The 25,263-nt window shown below is 42.1% G+C and overlaps 1 protein-coding gene across 1 annotated transcript; it reads right to left on the reverse strand.

Annotated features, from left to right (window-relative positions):
- Nucleotides 1-790: 790 nt before the first annotated feature.
- Nucleotides 791-21,988, reverse strand: DNAJC18 (DnaJ heat shock protein family (Hsp40) member C18). The gene is made up of 8 exons (XM_017673105.3): nucleotides 21,878-21,988; nucleotides 20,139-20,325; nucleotides 12,318-12,463; nucleotides 9,902-10,087; nucleotides 9,070-9,179; nucleotides 7,985-8,094; nucleotides 5,915-6,087; nucleotides 791-1,010 (listed from the first exon to the last, which is right to left on the reverse strand). The coding sequence occupies exons 1-8, from the start codon at nucleotides 21,915-21,917 to the stop codon at nucleotides 886-888; spliced, it is 1,077 nt and encodes a 358-aa protein (XP_017528594.2). The 5' UTR covers nucleotides 21,918-21,988; the 3' UTR covers nucleotides 791-885.
- Nucleotides 21,989-25,263: the final 3,275 nt, after the last annotated feature.

Raw genomic sequence — 25,263 nt, forward strand, 5'->3', positions numbered from 1 at the left:
CAGACAGCCCAGTTGGCTGGCAAGGCCTCCTCTTCGGTCTGACCACAGTACCTCTTTGGGGTATAGGGATTCAGCTCAAGTGTGATGCTGCAAGGGGAAATGACAGAAAAGGACATTCTCTGGGTTCTTTGATGGACCGGGGAATGCACTTAGAAGCTGAGACTCAGTGTTGTATTTAATTTTTGCCCTGTCCCTGCTTCCTGCTGCTAAGTTGACCACTGAACTGTTTCACTCAACAGCTTTTAATTTCTGGACCCTCTACAGGTGAGAGAGGGTTAGGGAAATAAAAGAAGCTCAAATCAGGCAGCTTGCTAATGCAGGTTAACTCTGAACAGAGATTAGGCAAATAAAAGACTACTGACTACAATAGTTTACATTTCTCCAGATTGCCCTTAGCGAATGGAAAGGTGAGTAGCAGCAGGTCCCCTGAATCCTGGGGAAGACAGTGACTCAGTGAAGGGAGGCATAATTCTCGGTGCATGCTGTAAACAGCTAATGCTAAGCTGCTTTGGCTACGCCTAGGGATGACTGGGTACTGAGACTTAACTGAAGAAAGCAGGAAGGATGAAAACGCGGACCTGCTCTGGGATGCCCTGAATTACATTCCTCGAGGCAGAGGCCGGCAGGCACGGAGCAGGGGGGCTGAATCAAAAGCTCTGCCTTTCATCCAATCTAGATGAACTGTTCCTAGCCCCTGGCGCCGTCCCCGGGAAGGAGTCCTGCTGACAAGCCTGGCTCCAGGCTCCAGTGCCTCCAACTCTGCCCACCAAAGTTAGCAAATTGTAAAGTGTTCATCATTTCCTAATTTTGTATTATAAAATGGAATTAGGAACATCAATAGGAACCAGTAGCAAAACCCCAACCCTGTATAGGACTATCATCCTGTCAGCCACCTCTGCGCAGGCCGATAAGCTTGGAGAGTTTTTCACAGTTTTCAAGTTTCAGCGACTCTGCTTTCTCTTTCAATCGTTCGTCTCTGTATAATCCTGCCAAATTTGTCAACTCCGACTCTGAAAAATAAAAAGATGACCAATTCACCAACAGAGTTGAGCTCCTGTGTTTCATTCCGAAATGACTGGAATCAAAGCTCCTCTTTAATGCGTTTTATTTCAATCGTATTTAAGAAACACTCCTTTATTGAGGACACATGCATCGGGCTGCTACGCGACACCAGGTGCTGAGGATTAAAGGACACCTGTGATCGGGAGCCTTCCAGTATCTGTGCTCTATTATAAAAGGACTTAGTTCTTATCATTAGAACACTTGGCACCAGACTTAGGAAACCTGCACGCGCGCAGTAAGAGGAGACTGTTTCATGGCCTTCCTATGAATGGTATTCAGATGGCAGTTGGGAGGGAATGGAGTGCCATCACCCGTTCCTGTCATCTGAAACAAAGACAGCTGCTTCATTCTTCCCCCTGCATTGCTGGATCGTAACTCACACATGCTAACTGAACAGAGCCTGCCTCCCTGGGCTGGCCTTGTACAGAAGGCCAGGTTGCCGGTGGCTTCGTTCACTCCCTCACCACATGTGGGGCCCCTAACGCAAAGGCCTAAGGCAGCTGGGCTCTTTTAAAAGTGAAATCATCTGGATCCAGTGACCTTTGTCTCCTTGACTAAATGAATTTCATTTTCTCCTCATGGTGGAGAAGGTCATTCTATTTTTAACCAGAATATAATCTCTGCTGTCTTTCCTGACTCAATAGTGGTTTGGCCGCCTCTATTTTTCATTCTTTTGTAAAGTTGCAGACACATTCTTCGGAGGTAATGCCTGAAAAGCACCTCCAGAGACGCATTGTGTACCACCAGGATGGCATGCTGGGATGGGCTGTGTGGCTTCTGGAAGCCTCTGACAGCAGGCAGCTACTCAGTGTTTCAAGGACCATACTTGAGGAAATGCTATTTTAATCATTTTGAAATATGTCTATCCATTTGGAATCGTCTTGCTGACAGATTTTGTTTTTCTTGGTGGAACAAGAGGCACCTGTCTGATTAATCAGCAAATTGTCTGGAAACAGGAATTAATACTTAGCCCGGGGGAACAATGGGCATTGGTTTCTAAGTTTCTATCAACACAAAACGCTGTCTGGCATTTCTGTGCACAATGATTCTATTTACACCAAGTAAGGCCCAAAGTGCAGATGAAGCGCGGGCCTCCGGGGTGAGAGGTGGGTATGCATGAAAACCCTCCCTCTGCAGTGGGGGCTCAGCACCTGGGCCCTAGCCCAGCAGTTGCTTGGCAAGCAGTGGGTCTCCTGGGCTCCAGAACGGTGTTCTCTCAGCCCTGGGCACGGGTGCCTGCTGTGCCTGCTAGCCAGAGCACGCCTTGGCACAGTCGTCTTTGCAGGTGATGCGGCTTCATGATCACGTGCCGCACCCAAATGAAAGCCCTCTGCTCCCGCGTCCTGCCCAGAGCTCAGCACTAACTCCGTTTCTCTGGCTCCTTCATGCGGGAGCCCTGTCCCAGAGGCCTCTGTAAACTCAGTCTATGCTTTCGGCCTTCTGCAGTCACAGTTACACCAGTCCATGGAACAGATTCCTTGAGGTGATTTCCTTAGGTTTTTTGTTTACTGAACTTACCTAAATGCTTCATTGTCTGAAACCTTATTCCAGAAAACATTAAAGGCTAGTGATTCTTACCATTTTCTAGTGTAACAAGCTAGTTAAAGAAAGATAGCTGCAAATATATGAATGCTTTTCTCAAAACAGGACATTGCTTTTCATAAAGTTCATTAAAACCAGGTGTCAGTGCCCCAGAGACTGAGACTTGTGCTCCAGAGCAATGACCTTGCACAAGGTCAGTTTCAAGAAGCCACGTCCTGCACTCCCTGCTAACCATGCTTAGAGAAACTTCTCTTCAAACTGCCAGTGAATCCTTTCACCCTTGATAAACGAAAGGTCAACTCAATGAATATATTACTTTTGACAATTTCTGTTAATATTCAGTAATTTCTAATTTTAAAAAAATCCTTGGGAGGTGCAGACTCAAGAGAACATGTTTTCTTCTTTGCAAATGTTTTCCTTGCCCTGAATGCCTGAATAATAGAACATTAAGCCTTTTAGGTAAACTGACTTAGGCGAATTGTCAAGAGAAGTGAGCCCTAGAGCCTTCTCCCGAGAACACTGCACAAGAGCCCAGACAGGAGCCTTGACAGCTGGGAAACCCCAAAAATCCCAACCACCCTCATGATCTAGCCCCACAGACAGCACTGCATCCAGTCTAGCAAGGCCTGGATCCCACCAGGAACCGCTAAGCGTTCTGCCCACACCATCTTCTCTAATCTATACCACCCCTCTAGGAGGAAGTTCATTTCATCCCCATTTCAAAGCCTGAACTACCACACTGCTCCCCTGCTCCAGGGCATGCAAAGGAGTCCTCCGCTGCCAGGCAGGCCCAGGACTTCAGCTCAGCTTAGCTCAGCCAGGCCAGGAGGAAGTTCCTGCCTGTTACTTTTGTCCATCCCAGACCCAGAGGCATGGCCACTTCCCTGGGCATTAATGTATTATCTAGATGCAGCTGTGAAGGAGTAAACAGGGCAATTAGTGTTCAAAGTAAGGGATCACTCAGGGGAGTTCACTCAGATTAAGCCTTCTAAGGAAGAGCAATGAAAAGAAATGAACAAAGATTTAGAAAGACAATGGCTAACTTTGCTAAAAAGTTTCCATTTGGTATTTTGCCAGGAGTGAACTTTGTTCTCAAGTGGGTTTATTTTTACAACCTCCAAGTGCTAAATTTACCCTTGTTGGCTGCACTTGCTGCTGGATCCGGATCCGGAGGGCAGGCGCTGCTGGTCCGGAGGGCAGGCGCTGCTGGTTCTCAAATGGCACTTGGATTGTGTGGAGGCTGTGGGCAGCCACCACGCTTAAATGCCCGAAAGAGATTTTTAGGGGTGGGTGCTGATGACCCTGTTTGGAACTTGTGGGCACACACATCATACGTACCCGGTGGATTTCTATCCTGGAGAGTGCCAAAGCCTCATGGGGATGGGGACAAAAGCCTAGAAGCCACCTTAGGCATAATCCTTACCATGAACTCTCTGTACAGTCCCAGCTGGGGTGTGTGGGGGTGTTCAAAGAACGCGAAATGCAGATTTTCACCCGGGACTTGCAGAAAGCAACAAATGCAGAACCTTCCCAGGGCCCAAAACAATGGAGACTTTAGGACACACACTGTGCCCTTCATCTGACTTGGATTCACATATATACTACCTTTTAGTCTAAGGCCTTCATCTTGCTCCAAAATTCTTTCCTGATTTTTGGAACTTGCAAAACCTAGTTTAATACAAGGTAGGTGTGGGAAACTTGGGGTTCCTATGGCCAGGATCCTCACTGAACTTAAACCACCTGATGATGTGACTGGCCTGTTGCTAGGCTACCGCTTCCACATCTGTAGGCAATAGGCTATCATCGCGCTATATAGAGAGCTCGGCCCAGTGCTCTGGGCGGAGGCAGAGATGCTACTGCTCGACCTACTGCCCGTGAGAACAAGCCGGGTAATAAACCCTTTCACCCCAAAGAATGTTTTGCTGTCAACTTCTTTGGTCACATTGAATCCATAGCAAACTTGCCGGGGGCTGGAACCCACTGGCAGACAGTAGGGTACTTCCTGATCTCTCAGAAGAAAAGCAACTTCTTCTTTCTGCTTAATCCCCCCTGACATCCAAGAGTCATTGCCCACCAAGCTCCTAATGCACCTGAGAGTTCATCTGGGCTCCGACCTACAGCAGTAGAGGCTAGAGAAAAGGTCCCTAAGGGATGGGGTTAGGACGATTAACACTGCTCTGTGATACTTAATCTCAGCATTTTCATTGTTTTCCAGTCCTGAGAATATTCTGTTCAAAAGACATGCGTCAAGCACCTGTTCTTGAAGTAGGGACTGCACCAGGGGCCTGGGACATGAAGTTAGTATAATGTGGTTCTTGTCCTCAGCCAGTCCAGCAGGGAGACTGGGGTGTTCCTGTGGGACACTAAAGCTGTGGGGACAGTACTGTGCTAGCAGGATGAACGAGGTGCTTCAAGAACATGGAGGAAGGAGAGATTAATTTGGGGGTGGGGTTGGGACGTGTGATGGGTCAGCACGGGCTTAGCAGCATTGTGACTGAAGAGCTAATTTTACCATACACCACTAGATGTTTAATAATACCCAGTAATAAGGTTTAAAAAAAGAGTTGGTGTTTACTTTTTAAAAATTAACCAAAGCTAAGTTTCGTAAGATAGAGTTACTAATGGCGCGTGTGTATGTAACTCAAGTGGGAGGAAAACTGAGCTTGCTGGCTGAGAGTCAGGCCCCCCTTGCTGTCGGCACCCCCGTCAGCACTCCCCGGAGCTGTAAGCCAAGTGGCAGACACCGTCCATCACCCCAATATCTCCAGGATGGGGAGTGGACCGGAAGGCCTGCTCACAGCCACTCTGCTGAAGAGGCCGACTCAGGGAGGGCCACTTTTGTTCTGTGTGGCCACAATCGACCAGAAAGGGGCCACTGACTGGTGGGGTTGTGGAAGTGTGGAGAGTGACAAGGAGGGTCGCAGCCAAAATGAACCATGGCAAAACAAGGTGACGAAGGAGGAGAGCCTGATGAGGCAAAGGAGGGCAGGTAGCAGAGAGGGGAGAGGGGGGCAGATAGGCAAAGAGAGGTAGAGCCGCAGAGACAGACAAACAGGCAGCTAGTGCCGCCTTCCTAAGTTCCTAAGATTTCCAAGTCCTGGCCATGTGCATCCTGTCAATAAACCTTATTACTGGGTATTATTAAACATCTAGTGGTGTATGGGTAGGATCCTGAATGGGCCTCTGCCCTGACACTGTTACACGTCTCAAACATGTGAGACTCATAAGGGGAGCGGAGGGGTTAGGAAGCTGGGGATGCCCGATGCCGGAAGCACAGCCACCAGCTAAAGCCCCCTTTAGAGCATCTTACTTTGTTGTTTCTCCTTCCAACAACTCGTCTGGATGTAATCAATGTAATCCTTCTCTATCGTCTTTTCCAGGTCATGCAGAGAGGCTCCTCTGTAGGCCTTGTCAAAGTTTTTGTCCACAAAGTAAGGCACTTGCAGGTTCTGGGTTTCCCTAGAAATGGTGTAGCCCAAGGCCCTGAAACAAGGAGAGGCTCAGGTAAGCATTATCATTCTTAGCATCAGCCTCAAGGATATCATGATCACAACCCCCTCTTCCCAGGGCAGATGCAGATCTCATTTTCTAATCCACTGAACATTTATTATTTACCCAGCATGCAGTAAGTGCAATGTCATTGCTATGGCTATTATGTGGGCCCATTCACACTGGGGACTTGGCCTCAGCATAGTTACTTTAGTCTCTTAAAGGTTTTCTCTCTTATACTACTTTCTATGTTAGAAGTAGAATGCTAAATGCTTAAAATAATAATTTCATGTTGTGTAGGACCTAGAGCATGGTACCTGGCCAGAATAGGCTATTGGTAAATGCTGGTTGACTGAACTGATTGTTACAGTAAATTATTTACAAATAACCAGATAGCTTACATCAACCTAGCACCAATTTTTAGGACAGGATAAAACGTAATTCATGCACAGCTGCTAAATGAGAACTGCAAAAAACTCAGGCAAAAGATTTCAAGAAAGTGTTTGGGTTAATTCTCTGTGGGTCTAAGATATTCAGTGGCATCTGGTACTAAGAAACATTAATGGGTGTGGGTTAACAAAATTCTAATGATAAGGAGGTATAGAAGGGAGCTGAAACTGAAGTTAAAAAACAGTGTAGTAGCAATGTGCAAACTACAAGCAGATTTTATTTAAACTGGAAAAAATTCCATTTCAAATGAGCGACTTTGACCATTTCCCAGACTTTTCCTTTGACCTCTCTACCTAAGGATCTCACTGAATGTCTAAGAGCTCAGGCCACGACTGCTCCCATCTCCCTCTGGGAAGGGCAGGTTGCTGCCTGCTCCACTGGCCTGACAAGTAAAGAGGTAACAGTAGCAGATGGAGAAACATGGGAATTCTGGAAATAGAGGGAATTGGGCCAGGCTGACCCGATAGCAATAACTTCTGAGTCTCAGCTATCTTCTCTGTAAAATGAAGACATCAAGCTAGAATGATGGTCTTCACTCTGTAGTGATCATCTACAAAGACTCTTCCTGGTATGCACTGCCCCACGGAGTCCACATTTTGTAACATTTCTATCTGCTAAACTATAATAATGAGTAATGACTCATTTCTCATTTTTAATTAAAAAAAAAAATTAACCTAGTGATTCTCAAACTTTAGAATGGACCAAAATTAGCTAGAGGGCTTCTTAAAACTCAGAATTTACAATTGGTTCTCATCCCCAGAATTTCTGATTCAATAGATATGAAACGAGGCCTAAGAGTTTTCATTTCTAATAGATTTCCAGTTGATGCTGCTGATGCTGTTCTGGGGACCAAACTTTGACACCTGTCTTAATTAAATAATGAAGAAATTTAAAAATGCCTTTCAAAGCTCATAATTTGCATGTCATACAAACATTTCTATGAATTTCTGTATTTTTCAGAAAAGCAAAAAATGTGATACTATGGTTTGACTATATATGGAGCCTTATCGCAAATAAATGTCCTATTCTTGCAATTTCTTAAGTTGAAAATAATCACCATATCTCCATTAGTAGGTTCCCAGACCCACAGGGGTCCAGTGATCCTATCACAAACTCAATAAGGCCCTTTCCAACTTTGACATGGTGTGATAAGGATTTAATCTGAACATGGTTCTTCTGTTAATCTTTCAGAAACCAGGTGTTGCTGTTTTGTAGCTGACCGGATGGTGTCGCTGTAGAACAAAACAATCCATTTCCTAAGCTCACAGGAAACTTAAGAGTATTTTTCAATCTTGGGACTATTACTATCCAGCTGTTCCTTTAAACACAAAATCAGTGTTTCTACAACAAAAGCTGAAATGAAATGTTAGTAATGTACTGGTAAAAGCTTCAGGTCTTTCAACCTCCAGATTGTCGTTAAGAAAGATTTATAAAAACTTACGATTTATAGAATAGACTATATGGGGGATTAGCAGCCAGCAGCTGAGTAATGACAGATATAATCACAATCACAAGAACTGGAAGTAACTGAATAAATGCAGAATACGTAGTCTGAAAAAGAAAAAATATTTGGTGTAAGTGTTCTTCAGCAATAGAAAGCTTACAGAAAATAGGATGGTTTCCCCAGAGAAAACACAAATACCAATAATGCACTGCGCAAGTAGTGAGTTTGGTACTTGAGAAGTACCAGACAACTCCTGTTCTCTCAGCTGAGACGGCTGAAGAAGGCCCACCCACAACCTGGACTGACAGCCAGTAATTCTCGGGCAGCCCCCTTTCCTAAGACCAATGAAGCAGATACCGCTGGGGGAACCTACCCAGACTGTGACTCTCATGGGGTCCTACCAGTATCGTGCAGCTCTGTTGCCTTGGCCACAGCTGAATGGATTGGGGGACACCTAAGCCTAGAAAGGATCAACACATTCTTCTTCCTGGGAATTCGGGACTGAGATTCATCAACTTTCACTTCTAGACAGTCACTTGAGGAAAGGACACATAACGCTTAGGCACTGTAGACTGGCCACTTGCAGAGGGAAGGAGAACAAACCAGGCTGGTTAGAGAGAACAAAGCGATGGAGAGAGATGGGAAAACTGGAGACAATCTGGCCCCAGTGAGTCACGGGGAGCGCATCCGCGTGGGGGGCGGACAGCACTGCAGTTCCTGGTTCCGGTCTGTCATGAGGCCCACTGTGTTTCCTGCCCTTGAGCTGCTCAAGATTCCCTTGATCCCTTACTTTAAAACCCCGTTAGTTCTTATGACTTTGAAGGGGGTTCCTATTTTCTTCAGTCAAGGGAACTTTGATCAAGACAGCTCCACAGGGGAACTAATTTCCTGGGACAGTCACTAAAAAATAGGTGGGGAAGAGGGGTACCATTCTGGCCTTTCTGAGCCAACTATCCAGGCTCTTCTTACCACTGCCCCTGTTCTCCTAAAGCACATTTTAGTATCATCTCTCAAGGTGAACTTCTAAACCCTGATCACACACCATAGTGGTCACCTCAGTACAAGTGTTTATGAGCAGGTACCTGAGGCTTATCTTCCTCCTCTGCCTTCTGTGCCTGTGTCCTCTCGTGTCGGTGCCGCCGGCGGTGATAGTGGGAATCGTCTGTGACATTTGAAAACATATGAATGTTTCCTGGGAAAGAAAAACATTTAATATGGGGTATGGTAAACACTCTTTCCTTGACTTTTCCAAGGTCCTTGCTCCCAACTAGGTTCTTTAAGGGTAGAGTATTGTCCCATTTTACCCAGTAGAAAAATAAGTGAATCATCTACAAATGGAACATGCTTAGCTCTCCTGCCTTTACTTAAGTAGTCCTTTGTAATTAGTGAATGACAAAACCCCAAAAGCCTAGTAAAGAGAGAGAGCATTTGGGCCATGAATCCTGTCTGACATGCTTACGTCTGCTTCCTTGCCCAGTATCAGATTATGTCACTAGTATCTTTAATAGCAACTCATAAAATTCAGTTTACTTCTTGGGCATTTAATTATCCCAACTTCCAATTCCTGGGAGTACTTTTCTAAATTTTATCTTTATATGGCTACTGTTTTTGCAGAAATGTTAATAGTAGGCATTTTGCCACTTGTTTAGAAAGACTTAAACATACCTAATCTTCACAGCAACTCTGTGGGATAGGTATTATCAGCCCTATTTTTTAGGTGGGGAAACAGAATCAGAGACACTAAGTGATTTCATAGGAGACTAGAGACTTGCCTCAAACCTCAGCTCATCTGATTCCAAATTCTAGCTGTTTCCACCATATTATGGTCCCTCTATTCAGATCCTCATACAGGAGCTTGCTGAGATATCTATCTATCTCTATATAATTTTTTAATGATAATTTTGAGATACCAACCTGTGGGAAAATGTCCTCCAAAGAAGACGTTGAATAGCTCTTCTGGAGTGATGTCGGCTTCAAAGTCCCTGTAATAATTATAAGGTCTGGCTCGAGGGGCAGTGAAAGTCACCTGCTCATCTCCATATTCATCATAGCGGAGTCTCTTGTCAGGATTGCTCAGGACTGCAAAGGCATTTCCTATTGCTGTAACCAGAACCAGAACGCACCTGAGTATACAGTCTTTGCTGCAGCCTGAGGGTGACACAGTAGGAGCAATGAAGAGCTCAGAGCTGATTGGTGCTGCATACTTTCTGGGGGCCCCAGGAAGAGGTCCTTGGGCTTAGTAAATTCACCAAAGTGCTTGCCTTTGGGATTTTCCATTTTGATAAGCCAGAAACAACAATGGACTGAAGATGAACTAAGAACTACTTCTCTCATTCACCAAAAATGTGTTCTCATTTCACTTGAGAGCAGTAGTTTATGATTGGAAACAGTTCAGACATAAGTAGGGGCATTCTAACGTGAAGTCAGAAAGAATCTCCTGAATCTGTAAAATTATTACTTGGCTAAAAGCAAAGTCCTTACTCATCACAGTCTTATTTCAGTTTACTTTAGAATATGGTCTTTAGAAATTAAGAAATGTACCTCCAGTGTCTCAATGAGGGATCAAAGACTGACTAGGTTATGTATGTTTCTATCACCTCCTGTCCATATGCACAAGTGTGTAAACTTTGTCCAATTTCATTTAAACATGCCATCAGTACCGCCAACTGAAGAAACCTCAAAAACACATTTTAAGATATTCCCTACCCCCTACCTCTAATTCAGCCAACACTAGCAGAAATACAGTCACAAAGAGCATTTCCATTTTATTCTTCTAGCTAGGGAATTATATTAAATGTTTATAGCAATAAAATAGCTAAGTAGAAAAAACAAACAAAAAACCTAAACAGAGTTGCTTAAACATTCACATACCTTGAAATCTGTCATATTTTTCAAAGAAATGGCATTAGTCTGTGAGATACCTTACATGAATGTGTAAAGGGAATGTGAGTTACTGTTTCCTTGTAGAAACTGGGAGAACTAGATTCACAAGGGCACATCACAAAAAGTGGATTGTCCTCTGAGATAAACATTGACTTCAACATTTTTTCAGATCTATCGTTTTTCACTTTTTCTTTTGAAAATTTTCAAATCTCCAGAAAAGTTGAAAAAAAAATAGTACAATAAACAAACATACCCTTTACCTTGATTCAACAACTGTAGGCATTTTACCACATTGCTTCCCTTAACTCTCTGTACACACATTTCTTTTGCTGAATCATTTGAAAGTGGGCCACAGATATTATACTTCACCCCTAAATACTTCAGCATACATCTCCTAAAAACAACAGACCTTCTCCTACATGATGACAATACCATTATCACAGCAAAGGATATTAACATCCATTCATTATCACCTAATGAGTCCATGCAAGGTTCATGTATTGCATTTGGTTTTCATTTCTTTAGTTTCTTTTAATCTAGAACAGTCTCCCCACCTTTTTTGCTTTTCATTATGTTGAATTTTTTGAAGAGTAGGTCACTGTTGCTTATAAAATGTCCCATATTTTGATAGTTTCTTCATTATTACATTCAGGTCAAACACTCTGGCAGAACACCACATGGGTGCTATACCACATAATGTTAGGTTGTTCCAGTACTGGTGATGGTTAAGCTGGATCACTTGGTTAAAGTGGTAACAGCTAGGTATCTCCATTATAAAGGGCTTTTTTACCTCTGTAAGCAGTAAGTATTCTGTGGAGTGATACTTGGACATCATGTGAATATCCTATTCAACAACAACCTATCACCCAGTGATTTTAGCATCCATTGATAATCTTTGCCTGAATTAACAACTTCACTGGGGGTGTAGTACTTAGTAAGAGTTTTATTTATGTTTTGGGTCTAAAATATTTTTGAAGAATATAGTTCTAAAAGTATCATAGAAATCAATGGAAAAAAGATTTGATCTGTAACTGTATTTCTACACAAGCCTTTATACACAGCTTTTCCATGTGAAGATGTTAACAACAGAGGTTTCATAAACAAAGAGTTCCATGGCCAAAGATGTTTGGGGATGCTGTCTAGACACTACTTGCAAGTGTCCACCAGCCTTTAAGTTCCACAACAGGAATCATGTCTGTCTTATTTACTGTGGCACCTGGCACACAGATCTGTTTCATTACAGATAAACCAAATACTTTTTTCCAAAAGAATTAAGGTAAGTGAATGAAGACAGGGAGCTCTGCTGATAATCACTATTTAAGAAGTGTGGCAGGAAATAGAGCCCTGCTTGTGGCTTTATAAACCAATTACAGGGGAGGCTGAAAACAATTTGTTGTGACCAAACATCACAAGAAGGGCAGAATTAAGCATTAGTTCAGGATCAGACCTTTGAAAGCATCTGTTGCTCCAGGAGCACAGTTCTTGTCAGGGTGAAATTTCAGGGCGAGTTTTCGGTAAGCTTTCTTAAGCTCCTCATCACTGGCATTTCGAGAAACTCCCAGAATTTCATAGTAATTTCTGCATTTCTTGATCCTAAAAACACACATCAGAAATACATCTGTCTACAAAGCCCCTTTTAATACAATTTACTGTAAAATAGTACACTGACCCTCCCTCCAATCTGTGAGCCCCAAAACAAACCTTAAAGAAAATTGGTGATCACGTTAATGACATATTCAAATTCATTAACAATGTCCTCCTCCCACTAAGAGCTTAATGCCGTTCAGTTATTTATATATATATATATATTTTTAAATTTTTTATTAAAGTATAGTTGCTATACACTCTTATGAAGGTTTCACATGAAAAAACAATGTGGTTACTACATTTACCCATATTATCAAGTCCCCCCCATACCCCAGTGCAGTCACCGTCCATCAGTGCAGCAAGTTGCCAGAGATCCACTATGTGCCTTCTCTGTGATACACTGTTTTCCCCATGATCCCCCACACCATGTGTACTAAACATAATACCCCTCAGTCCCCTTCTCCCTCCCTCCCCACCCACCCTCCCACACCCCTCCCCTTTGGTAACCACTAGTTCATTCTTGGAGTCAGTTATTTTTATATTTAATATTTTATTCTTTCTGTATCCTTGCAAGTGGGTAGAACATACATACTAATCTTTACTCAAAGTACAGACTAAGGTTGAGAGTTGAACCACAGAACAGCAATGCTTGAAGAAACACCTAATCGCCCTCTTTTTTTTTTTTCTTTCTCTCTTCTTTTCCTTAAGGCTATCTTTTCTCAACTTTGTTTTAAAAAGTGTTTTAAAATAACCCAATTGATGTGTTTTAAAATACACATGGCAAAGAAAAATATCCAACAGGGCTAAACAATATACAGTGAAAAATCTTCCCCATTCCCTGTCCCCCAGTCTCCCACCCTATGGACAACCAGTTAGAAGTTTTCTGTGAATGCTATGTACACAGTGAGTATATGTAGAGAGACCGCTCCATTTTTTTCTTAATGGATGCATGTTATAATCAACTTTCTACATCTTGCTTTTTTTTTTTTAACAGTTTGTCTTAGAGATGGACCCACAACATACAGAGATGAGAAGTATAGAATCATTTGGAGTGTCAATTCTGGACTCTTTGAGCTCAGAAGTTTTTTATACTTTAAAAAATTATTGTGGACCCCAAAAGATCTTTTGTTTTTGTGAGTTAAATCAATATTTACCATACTAGAAGTAAAAACAAAAAATTTTTAAAACAGAGTGATGATATAATTCCATATCAGGTAGCCTCTCAAAAATTCCACTGTATAATCATAACAGAAAAAGAATGAAAAAGGCAAATAATGTGTTTGTATTATTATGAAAATAGTTAACACTTGCAGACCCCCTCAAAGAGTTTTGGGGTTCCCAAACTATACTTTGAGAACTGCTAGACTAGAGCATATACTCTGGAGTCAAATGGCTTGGCTAAGATCTGATCTTGCTGTGTATTTATTTAATCTCTGTGCCTTAGTGTTGTCTTCTGAAATAGGCTATTAATTATAACTATATTTCACAGAGCTGCTATTATGATTAAACAAAATATTCATCAAAGTGCTTGATAGCATCTGACACTACATAAATACTGGCTATTATATATCTACCTCATTCTTTTAAAAAGCTGCATATTTTTGTGTTTTCTGTATATATATATACATCCCTTACTAATGGGCATTTAGAATGTCTCCGGTCTTTTGCTACTATACAATTCCATTAGCCAGGCAGAGATGCAGAGCCCTGTTGAAGACATCATAGGAAGTCAGTAATACAGGCTGGACTATAATGCACGGTCTGGAATGTCAGTCAGGATCCTTTCCCGGAAGCAGCCCAGTTTCCAATCCCAGGTATATTTTTCAATGGCAGATACTTCTCTGCCTGACTCTTACAAACTTATTATTTAGTAAGAGCTTTATTGATTACAAAGTAAGAGCTTTGTAATAAGTTTTGAAATTGGGAAATGTGTGTCCTCCAACTTTGTTCTTCTTTTCATAGATCACAAAGGCCACTCTTTAAAAATGTACAGTTCAGTGGTTTTTTTTGGTACATTCACGGAGTTGTGCACCCATCACTACTTAACTCCAGAACATTTTTTTTATTAAGGTATCATTGATATACATTCTTATGAAGGTTTCATATGAAAAATAATGTGGTTACTACATTCACCCATATTATCAAGCCCCCCCATACCCCATTGCAGTCACTGTCCATCAGCGTAGTAAGATGCCACAGAGTCACTGCTTGTCTTCTCTGTGCTACACTGTCTTCCCCATGATCCCCTCCACACCATGTATACTAATCATAACAGAACATTTTTATCACCCCAAAAAGAAACCCCATACTCAGCAGTCATTCTTCATTCCTCTACTTCCCAACTCCTGGCAACCACTCATCTACTTTCTGTCTCTTTAAGTTTGCCTATTCTAGACATCTCATATAAAAGGAATTATATAATATGCGGTCTTTTGTGTCTGACTTCTTTCACTAGCATAATGTTCATGGTTCGTTCATGTTGTAGCACGTACCTGTACTTCATTCCTTTAATTACTGAAAAGTACTTATTGTGTGGGTATTCCCATTTTGTTCATTCATCAGTTAACAGACATCCACGTTATTTCTATTTGGGGACTATTATGAATAATTCTGTATGAATTCATGTACAAGTTTTTGTGTGGAAGTACATTTTTTATTTCTCTTTGTATATACCTAGGAGTGGACTGCTAGGTCATATGTTTAATATTCTGAAGAACTGCCATACTATTTTCCAAACTTGCTGTACCCTTTTATATTCTTAGAAGCAATATACAAGGGTTCCAATCTCTCCATGTCTTCATCAATACTTACTATCATCCATCTTTTTTATTACAGCCATCCTAGTGAGTATGAGGTGATGTGGTTTTTCATTATGGCTTTGTTTTGCATTTCTCTAATGACTAGTGATATTGAGTAACTTTTCCTGTGCTTATTGGCCATTTGTATGTCTTCTCTGGAGGAATGCCTATTCAGATCTTTTTTCAATTGGGTGATTTGTCTTTTTATTGTTGAGTTGTAAGAGTACTTTATATGTTCTAGATACAAAAAAAAAAGTCTCTTATCAGATAAATAATTTGAAAATATTGGTTTGACTTTTCACTTTCTTGACGGTATCTTTTGAAGTACAAAAGTTTTAAATTTTGATGAAGTCCAATTTACCTATATTTTCTTTTATTGCTTGCGCATTGGGTGTCAATTTAAAAAATCACCTAATCCAATGTCACAAAGACATATTCTAAGAGTTTTATAGTTTTAGCTCTTATATTTAGGTCTTAATATTAGGTCTGATTAATTGAGTTAATCTTTATGTTTGTGTGAGGAAGTGGTCCAAGTTTTCTTTGGCATGTGGATATCCAATTGTCCCAAAATTTGTGAAAGACAGCTCCTTCCCCATTAAATTGTCTTGGCAATCTTGTGAAAAATCAATTGACCATAAATATGAAGGTTTATTTCTGGACTCTGTCCTATCCTGGTCCATACTGTCTTCATTACTGTAGCTTTGTAATAAGTTTTGAAATTGGGAAGTGCGAGTCCTCCAACTTTGTTCTTTTTCAAGACTGTTTTGGCTTTTCTGGGTCTCTTGTGTTTCCATATGAATTTTAGGATCAGCTTGGCAATTTCTGCAAAAAAGGCAGCTGGAAATTTGATAGAGATGTGTTGAATCTGTTGACCAATCTGAGTAGTACCCTATTACCAATATTAAGCCTTCCAATCCATGAAAGCTATCTTCCCATTTATTTAGATCTTTAATTTCTTTTAATGGAGTTTTGTGGTTTTCAATGTACAATCTTATACTTCTTTTGTTAAATTTATTCCCAAGCATTTTATTCTTTTGTGATTGTGTTATAAATAGAAATTGTTTCCTTTTCCATTTTTGGATTGTTCATTGCTACTGTATGGAAAAACAATGATTTTTGTATATTGGTCTTGTATTTTGCAACTCTGTTCAACTCATTTATTAGTTCTAGTAGTTTATGTGTGTGTATGTATATATTCCCTAGAATTTTCTACATTAGATCATATAATCTGTGAAGTTTTACTACTTCTTGCCAATCTAGATGGTTTCTGTTTCTTTTTCTTGTCTAACTGCCCCGGCTTGAACCTCTGATACAATGTTAAATAGAAATGGCTACACTGAAGATGCCTGTCTTGTTCCTATCCCGTCCCTGATCTCAGAAAGCATCTCCTCATCCACCATTAAGCTGATGTGAGCTGTGGATTTTTTGTAGATGGTTTTTTATCAGGTTAAGGAAGTTCCCTTCTGTTCCTACTATGCTGAGTGTTGTTATCATGGAAGAGTGTTGGATTTTGTCAAATGCTTTTTCAGCACTTAGTGAAATGATCATGTGGCTTTTGTCCTTTACTCAAGTAATAATGGTGGATTACATTCATTTTCATATGTTAAACAACCTTGTATTCCTGGGGTAAATCCCACTTGGTCAAGGCATATGTTCCTTTTTATACGTTTTATATGTTACTGGACTATATCCATAAAGGATATTGAGTTGATAGTTTTGTTTTCTTGTGATGTCTTTGCCTGATTTTGGTTACAGGGTAATACTAGCCTCATAGAATAAGCAGGGGAGTACCCCCTTCTCTTGTATTTTTGTAACCATTCATGAAAGATTAGTTAATTCTTCTTCAAACATTTGGAAGAAATCACCAGTGAGGCCATCTGGGTCTGGGATTTCTTTGTGAGAACTTTTTTGAATATTAATTCAATATCTTTATTTGTTATAGGTCTATATGATTTTCTATTTCTTCTTTAATCAGTTTCAGTAGTTTGTATTTTTCTACAAATTTGCACATATTACCTAAATTTACTTATTCATTGGCATACCATTGTACATGCTATTCTTTTTTTTTTTTGCTGTTCTAATCTCGTTTATTGTTTATTATAATAGAAAGATAGAGATTAAAATCAGCAAAGGAAAATTGTATACAGGGCAGGGTCCAGGAGAGGCCAGGCAGGAGCTTCTGGTTGGAGCCATATGGTGGAACCACATGGACAGCACTTATTTCTCCCAACAACATCATGTACATGCTATTCTTTTATAACCCTTATTATTTTTTCTAAGATTGGTTGTGATGTCCCCTCTTTCATTCCATTCCTGATTTTAGTTATTTGACTCTTCTTTTTTTCTTGATTTGTCTAGCTAAAGGTTTGTCAATTTTGATATTTTCAAAAAACCAACTTTAATTTTGTTGATTTTTTGTGTTGTTTTTCTGTACTCTATTTCATTTATCTCCACTCTATATCATTTCCTTCATTCCGCCTGCTTGGATTTAGTTTGCTCTTCTTTTTTCTAGTTTGTTACAGAGGAAGATTAAGTTATTGATTAATTTTTTTAATGTAAACATTTATATATCAACTATATTTACATTTTTTAAAAGGAGCAAAAAAGAAAAAGAAATAAATGTAAACATTTATGGCTATAAATTTCCTTCTAAATATTGCTGTAGCTGCACCCCATGTATTTTGGTATATTGTGTTTCCATTTTCATTCATCACAAAGTATTTTCTAATTTTCCTTATGATTTTTTCTGGAACATATTTATTATTTAGGAATATGCTGTTTAATTTTCATGTATTTGTGAAGTTCCCAAATTTCCTTCTGTTGTTGATTTCAAAGAACATGCACTTTATGATTTTAATCCTTTTAAATTTATCCCAGGGATTGTTCCATATATACTTGAGAAGACTGTATTTTGCTGTTGTTGGGTAGGATATTGTATAGATATCTGTTATGTCTAGTTGGTTTTCCCTGCCTCTCTTGCAGAAGCAGGGCGGTCACCCCAGATTACACCCTAATACTTCTCTTCTACCTAGTCTTGCCTCTGAGACCAAGAGCTATTGTGCTTCAATAATAATAATATCCTGCCTAAAGCAATCTTCAGATTCAATGCAATCTCTATCAAAATACCAATAGCATTTTTCAATGAACTAGAACAAATAGTTCTGAAATTCATATGGAACCACAAAAGACCCCAAATAGCCAAAGTGATCCTGGGAAGGAAGAATAAAGCTGGGGGGGATTATGCTTCCCAACTTCAAGCTCTACTACAAAGCCACAGTAATCAGGACAATTTGGTACTGGCACAAGAAAAAACCCACAGATCAATGGAACACAGTAGAGAGCCCAGATATTAACCCAAGCATATAAGGTCAATTAATATACAATAAAGGAGCCATGGATATACAATGGGGAAATGACAGCCTTTTCAACAACTGGTATTGGCAAAACTGGACAGCTACATGTAGGAGAATGAAACTGGATTATTATCTAACTCCATACACAAAAGTAAATTCAAAATGGATCAAATACCTGAATATAAGTCATGAAACCATAAAACTCTTAGAAGAGACACATGGGCAACAATCTCTTGAATATAAACATGAGCAAATTCTTCTTGAACATATATCCTCGGGCAAGAGAAACAAAAGTAAAAATGAACAAATGGGAGTACATCAAACTAAAAAGCTTCTGCACAGTAAAGGACACCATCAGTAGAACAAAAAGGCATCCTACAGTATGGGAGAATATGCTCATAAATGACATATCCAATTGGGGTTAACATCCAAAATATATAAAGAATTCACACACCTCAACACCCAAAAAGCAAATAACCCTATTAAAAAATGGTCAGAGGATCTGAACAGGCACTTCTCCAAATAAGAAATTCAGATGGTCAAGAGGCACGTGAAAAGATACTCCACATGACTAATTATCAGGGAAATGCAAATTAACATACAATAAAATTAATATACAAATAATATACAAATTAATATACAATGAGATATCACCTCACACCAATTAGGATGGCCAACATCCAAAAGACAAGAAACAACAAATCTTGGAGAGGATGTGGAGAAAGGGGAACCCTCCTGCACTGCTGGTGGGAATGTAAATTAGTTCAACCATTGTGGAAAGCAATATGCAGGTTCCTCAAAAACTAAAAATAGAAATACCATTTGACCCAGGAATTCCACTCCTAGGAATTTACCCAAAGAAAACAAGACTCCAGATTCAAAAAGACATATGCACCCCTATATTTCTCACAGCACTATTTACTATAGCCAAGATATGGAAGCAACCTAAGTGTCCATCAGTAGATGAATGGATAAAGAAGATGTGGTACATATACACAAGGGACTATTATTCAGCCATAGGAAGAAAACAAATCCTACCATTGCAACAATATGGATGGAGCTAGAGGGTATTGTGCTCAGTGAAATAAGCCAGGTGGAGAAAGACAAGTACCAAATGATTTCTCTCATTTGTGGAGTATAACAACAAAAAAAAACCTGGAGGAACAAACAGCAGCAGACTCACAGACTCCAACAAGAGACTAGTGGTGGTGAGGGAGGGAGAAGGGGATTAAGCGGCATTATGATTAACACACATAATGTAGGGGGGTCACGGGGAAGGCAATACAGCACAGAGAAGACAAGGAGTGACTTTGTAGCATCTTATGCTGATGGACAGTGACTGCAACGGGGTGTTGGGGGGACTTGATAATATGGTGAATATAGTAACCACAATATTGCTCATGTGAAACCTTCATAAGATTGTACATCAATGATATCTTAATAAAAAAATAATAATAGTCAATACTTAGCACATTGTCTGTGACAGGCTTTCTACATAAAATCACTCATTTAATCCCACCATAAGCTCACCTTTGTACCCCAAGAAGTTGCTCCTCAGTATACGTGACACTCCCCTCACCCTGCCGGGTCTGATTCCATTCATTCTCAGACTTCTTTTCCTTTTGTGCCTTCATGCAATTACAGCAGCCACAGGGGTCGTGACTTTCAGGAGGTCTGTCTTCTGGGTATTTGTTTCTTCTAACTGCATCAATGTAAGCTGCAAAGCAACAGCCCCTCCATTAGGCCTCAGACTCACCTGCAAATTAACTTTGCTACCTGCCTCAGCTATCTGGGCAGCTGCTTGTAGGTGTGAGCAGATGAGTGTGAGGGCCGGGCTACTAACATCATGCCGACTTTTAAGCAACCATACAAAACTGAAAAAACATCTTCCTTGAGAAAACAATACAGAAAATATGGAGGCAACTATGAAAAACTTATAATGCCAGAAATATGAGGCGTAATAATATCCATCATACCTACAGTGGTCATTCAGCAAAATATTTTGCCTCAAAGCCAGAAAAAGGGCTCAAGAGGCATTTGCTTAATACCTTGCTTTTAGTGCAAGAGGAAAACTTATTTCTCTGTGGTCAGAAGTGACATTGCTCATGTACAGGTAAGATCTACTCTTGAGCACAAAGAGGTTAAAGTTTACAGGGAGAGGATTCAATTAACCATAATGCCTGTAGAATGTAAAAAGGGCCATAGCAATCCAGTGAAAGAGAGCAGAATACTCACGTCTGGAGGATCTGGCAAAGGCTTTAAAAACATCTCTCTCTTGCTTAAACATCCCTACATGACTACCCACTGGTCCTTATCCAATTCTTATCGTGGATCCAGCCTGCCTTCCCAGTTGAATCTCTCACCACATGCTCCTGTGTAGTCTATGATCTAGCTATACCAAATTCCTTTTAGATCAGCTGTGCTGTCTTTTTTCTCTGTGCCTTTGCACATGCTGTTGCCTGGGCCTGTAACACCATCCGTTTTAAGTCAGCCTAACTCCAGTGCATCCTTCAGGTCATCATATGTAACGTTTTCTCCAAAAGGCCTCTCCTGACACCCAGGCTGTGATGGGTGCCTTGTCAGTGTGCTTCCCAAACCGACGACCTTGCTGTGTAGCCCAGGACTTATTGGCCCTGTTTTGTAATTGGCTGTTTACCTATCAAACTCTCTCGATAGGCTGAGAGTTCTGTGATCTCAGGGGCCCATGCCTCTCAAATCCCCGCTGTGGGATCGGCATAATGCCGGGTATCTCACAGGTATTGGATCAATACTCCTTGCCTTACTGAAGGATGGAACATGCTGGCCTACAGGTCCTGATGCGGGCTGCAGGGACATGATCAAATCAAGACTGAGGGTCAGGCAGCCCAGTGTGGCAGCGAGAATAAGAACAGGGAAAGCAAGCAATGGGAGACCGCATCACAGCACCGACCCTCCGGCCACCCAGGGGCGGGCGGGGCCTGACGACTAAGGGCCCTGGATGGGACGTGGGCTGGGGTGGGGCTGGGGGCCGGAGGCAACAAGTCATCCCGGGTGACTGGGCCCTCGGCCGGTTCCTCTGCTGGGGCCAGCGCTCCGGGTTTCCGGATCCCGGCCGCTGTCCGGGGCGGGCCCCCACCTCCTCTGGAGCCCTACTGAGGCGCAGCATCTTCCCACAGGCCTCCATCCTTCACCTCAAGCCCAGGATCTCAGGCCTCAGGCGCCATCAGGAGCTCCATCCCTGATCTCTCTCGAACTCCGCCTTGTCCCACCCTCCGGCCAAGACCTGGTACCTTCTGTCCAGCGCTCCCCGCTGCCCAGAGTCGCGGCCATATCCCTTCTTAGTGATCTGGTCTGCGGAGACTCGGCCGCGTCCGATGCTGAAAGCGCAGGTGGGGGGCCAATGCGCGAGGCATGCTGGTTATTGTAGTCCAACTTATAGGGGCTCCGGACATTGGACTACAACTCCCAGCAGGCTCCACGCAACGGGCTGTCAGGGGCTGCTGTTTCAGGGGCTCAACCCCTGGAAGCGAGGCCTGTGGAGGAGTTGCTAGTTGACCGCTGCTCGACTAGGGCTCACGGCAAGCAACTGGCTGTGGCAGCTACGGGCCCCGCTTTTCCTCATCTGTGGAGTGGGGACACAGGCTTCGGCCTTGCCTAACACTGGGGGACACATTCAAGGACACAAGATGAGATCCTGCCCAAGGAAAGGCTTTACAAACTATCTTCTCCTCAGGGATGTCCTTTTTAAATATGCATGTTCTGGGCAAAGTGTATGTATGTCCTCGAGATTCGGAGACGGGTTTGGGGGATGCTGAACCCAATCCTGGCAACTTAAGAGCCAAGAAAATAGAAAAATGAGGTAGATTTACGTGATGATAAGGCAGTTGAGTATGCCCGTCCTCCCCCAGCTCCTCTGGCACAGCTTCGTTAAAGGGATGGCACAAGGTCAGGTGTAGAGAAAGAAAAAAAAAGGGCAGGTATTAGAGCCGGTAGAAGCCCGTTTTTTGCTGCTCCTTGTCCGTCATCCATCCCATCCTACTCCAGGGCCCCTCAGACTTCTCCCATCCACCTCAGCCGTTTCTTTGGCCCATTCCCGTCTTTTCTTAAAGACCAAGCCCTAGGAGATTAGGTAAAAGGAAGTGAAGAAATATTCCTGCTTTTTTCCACTCAGGTTTGCATGGAGCCTAGCAATGAGTAAAAACAACTCTTCGTAAGTGGATGTGGACAGTGCTGTTAGTGTCCTTCCTGACTCACCCGCAGGTGAGCTGGGATGGCCAAAGATCAGGTCTGCAAAAGTGAAAAATGATTCTGTTCATCCCCAAACAAAAAATGTCTTGGGATTCATTGAGATCTTACCCGGGAAGACCAAATCAAATAGGCCAATTATGATGTCCGGCAACAGCCACTTGGGAAGTTGGGGTGGGGCGGGATGAAGAGATGTTCTGAAAGGGTAGACGCCGCCCTGGCTATGCAGTGCCCTCCTGCCCCTGCAGTCATGACCCTGGGGTATATGAGCATCAGTGTGCTCCCAGAAGGCTGGGTCCTGAGGGAAGCCCCTTGGGCTCTGCGGACAAGGGACTCATCAGGGACATCTATTAGGTGGTTTAATATAAGAATGAAGTTTTTTGGTTTTTGGAGACTAGACAGACTGCTCTAGAAGATGGACAGGGGAAGGTAGAGTGTGCCCTAGAGTCCAGGACTCAGGGCCAAGGTCGGGAGGTACTCAGAGATGTCGAAGTACCATGAAGTTGGTGTACTGGTTGAGAGTGGACTTGCTGGAGCACTGTGTTCATGGGGTGGGGTGGGGTGGGGGTCAGGGTAGTTACACTGGTAAGGAGTACTGTGAATTAGGCTACTTAGGAGTAGAGTCCAGGTTCAAGAATGCCGGAGAAGATTTGGGAAGCTGGGGCCTCTTGGAAAAGTTTGGTACCTCAACAACCTTTCCCATCATCCTCTGAAGCCTCGCTTCCCCCTTCTTTTCTAGATAACTCATTTACGCCCAGATCAGTAACGAAGGTTCGGCATTGTAATCTTCTCATATACTGCCCTGCAAATGTGCCCTTCAGCTCATTTATACCTCATTTAGCACTTCCGGATGAATTTTTCTATGATTGTTTCAGAAGGACTAATTTAGAACTCCAAACCTCAATTTAGAATGCTTCTATGCCAGTTTTGTTTAGGTATACCGACCTCTCAACAAAAATAATTCCTACTGTCAAATTCAATTGTGTTTGATAGAAGGGGAAGCCGTGGGCTCTAAGGGCTCAGGATAGAGGTGCCGGGGGGAAAGTAACCATCAGGAAGCGGGAGAGAGCGCCTGGGAAGGAAATAAGAGCAGATAAGCTGGGGTCTCCAAGGCAGTTCTCAAAGAGAAGGAGGTATATGTAGAAAGAAGTTCAAAGAGGTAAGAAAGGACTTCCACAAATCCAGGGACAGACAGAGCCACACAATGTTTTCCAGCAAACTCAGATCGAATTGAATAGTACTAGCCCGGCTTTGGGAAATGGTGTACAAGACCCAGGCCAAGGGGGTTTGCAGCGATTCTTCATCTGCTAAATTATTTACCTAGAGCCAGCCTCAGATTTCTATCAGATTTCTCTGCTCACTTTTAGAAATAGTTGTTAAACTGTTGTGAATTTTGGCTGGTGATACTGAGATTTGCCACATGCCTTGTATGATTTAGATACCACCCCATTCAGCCCTGGCAGAAAGATGCTGCATAAATGATCCCTCTGTCCATCCACGCCTGTGTGTCTGAGCTGGTTTGTTGGTTGCCCTCCCATCAGATGGGGAAAGAAGCCAGAGGACACTGTACAGAAACTACCCTCCCCAGCCACCTGTTCCTGCTTAGGGGCCTTGTAGTCCTGTGTTAAGAAGAGGAAGGAAGCTGCCTTGTAAATGGCCACCATCCTGTTGTCTAGACATCAAGGAAGAGATACAGTCTCAGGGAAGCTGCAGGGGCTGCAGAAGGCTGCATTTGGATTTCCTCTGAGAGGCGGGGACTTGTATTTGTGTAAATAGTACGATCCTCTAGCAGAATCCCCTCTAATATAGTTTGCTAGAGAGCAGAATTCATCATTAAGTGAATTCCTCCTCAGCCTCTTCTCAAAGGAGTTACTTAGCAACAGGAAAATCAACATGGCTAATTCATACTACAGTGTCAGTTTCAGGGTAAAAGCCTTTCAGTCTCATATCAATACCAGTTCAAACCCTCTCCCCCACTTAAAAATACCTTATGACTAAAAGCTCATATTTGTAGGACATTGTCCAGAGTCAGGGAGAAGCTTGTGGCCTTGAATGGAGATGTCAGCTGAGTTACCTGGAGTGAAACCCAGTCCTTGACTCCATTAGTCAGTGTGATAAGCAGCTGAATTAACTGCCCATGGCAGCCAGAATAGCAATAACAATTCAAACAGAATTCAGTACTTCTAGAGATTGTTATGTCATCTGGAGGGTTCTACCTACCCCAGTGATGGGTTTTTGAACTGAAACTGGTTGGGAAGTTGTGTGTTTTTTGCAGTGTAGCTTTAATAAGATACGTCTGAATTTTTTTTTAATGTTGCAGTTTTTGTTTTTTAATGCTATAGTATTGCTGTCATAGGCTGAGTACTCCAGAGGAAGGCTCTGAGACTCAGATTTGCATCCTGGAGGTTTACTGGTGAGTGTTTCTGGGAAC

Source organism: Manis javanica, chromosome 14 (assembly GCF_040802235.1).
Source record: "Manis javanica isolate MJ-LG chromosome 14, MJ_LKY, whole genome shotgun sequence".
Lineage (NCBI taxonomy): Eukaryota > Metazoa > Chordata > Mammalia > Pholidota > Manidae > Manis > Manis javanica.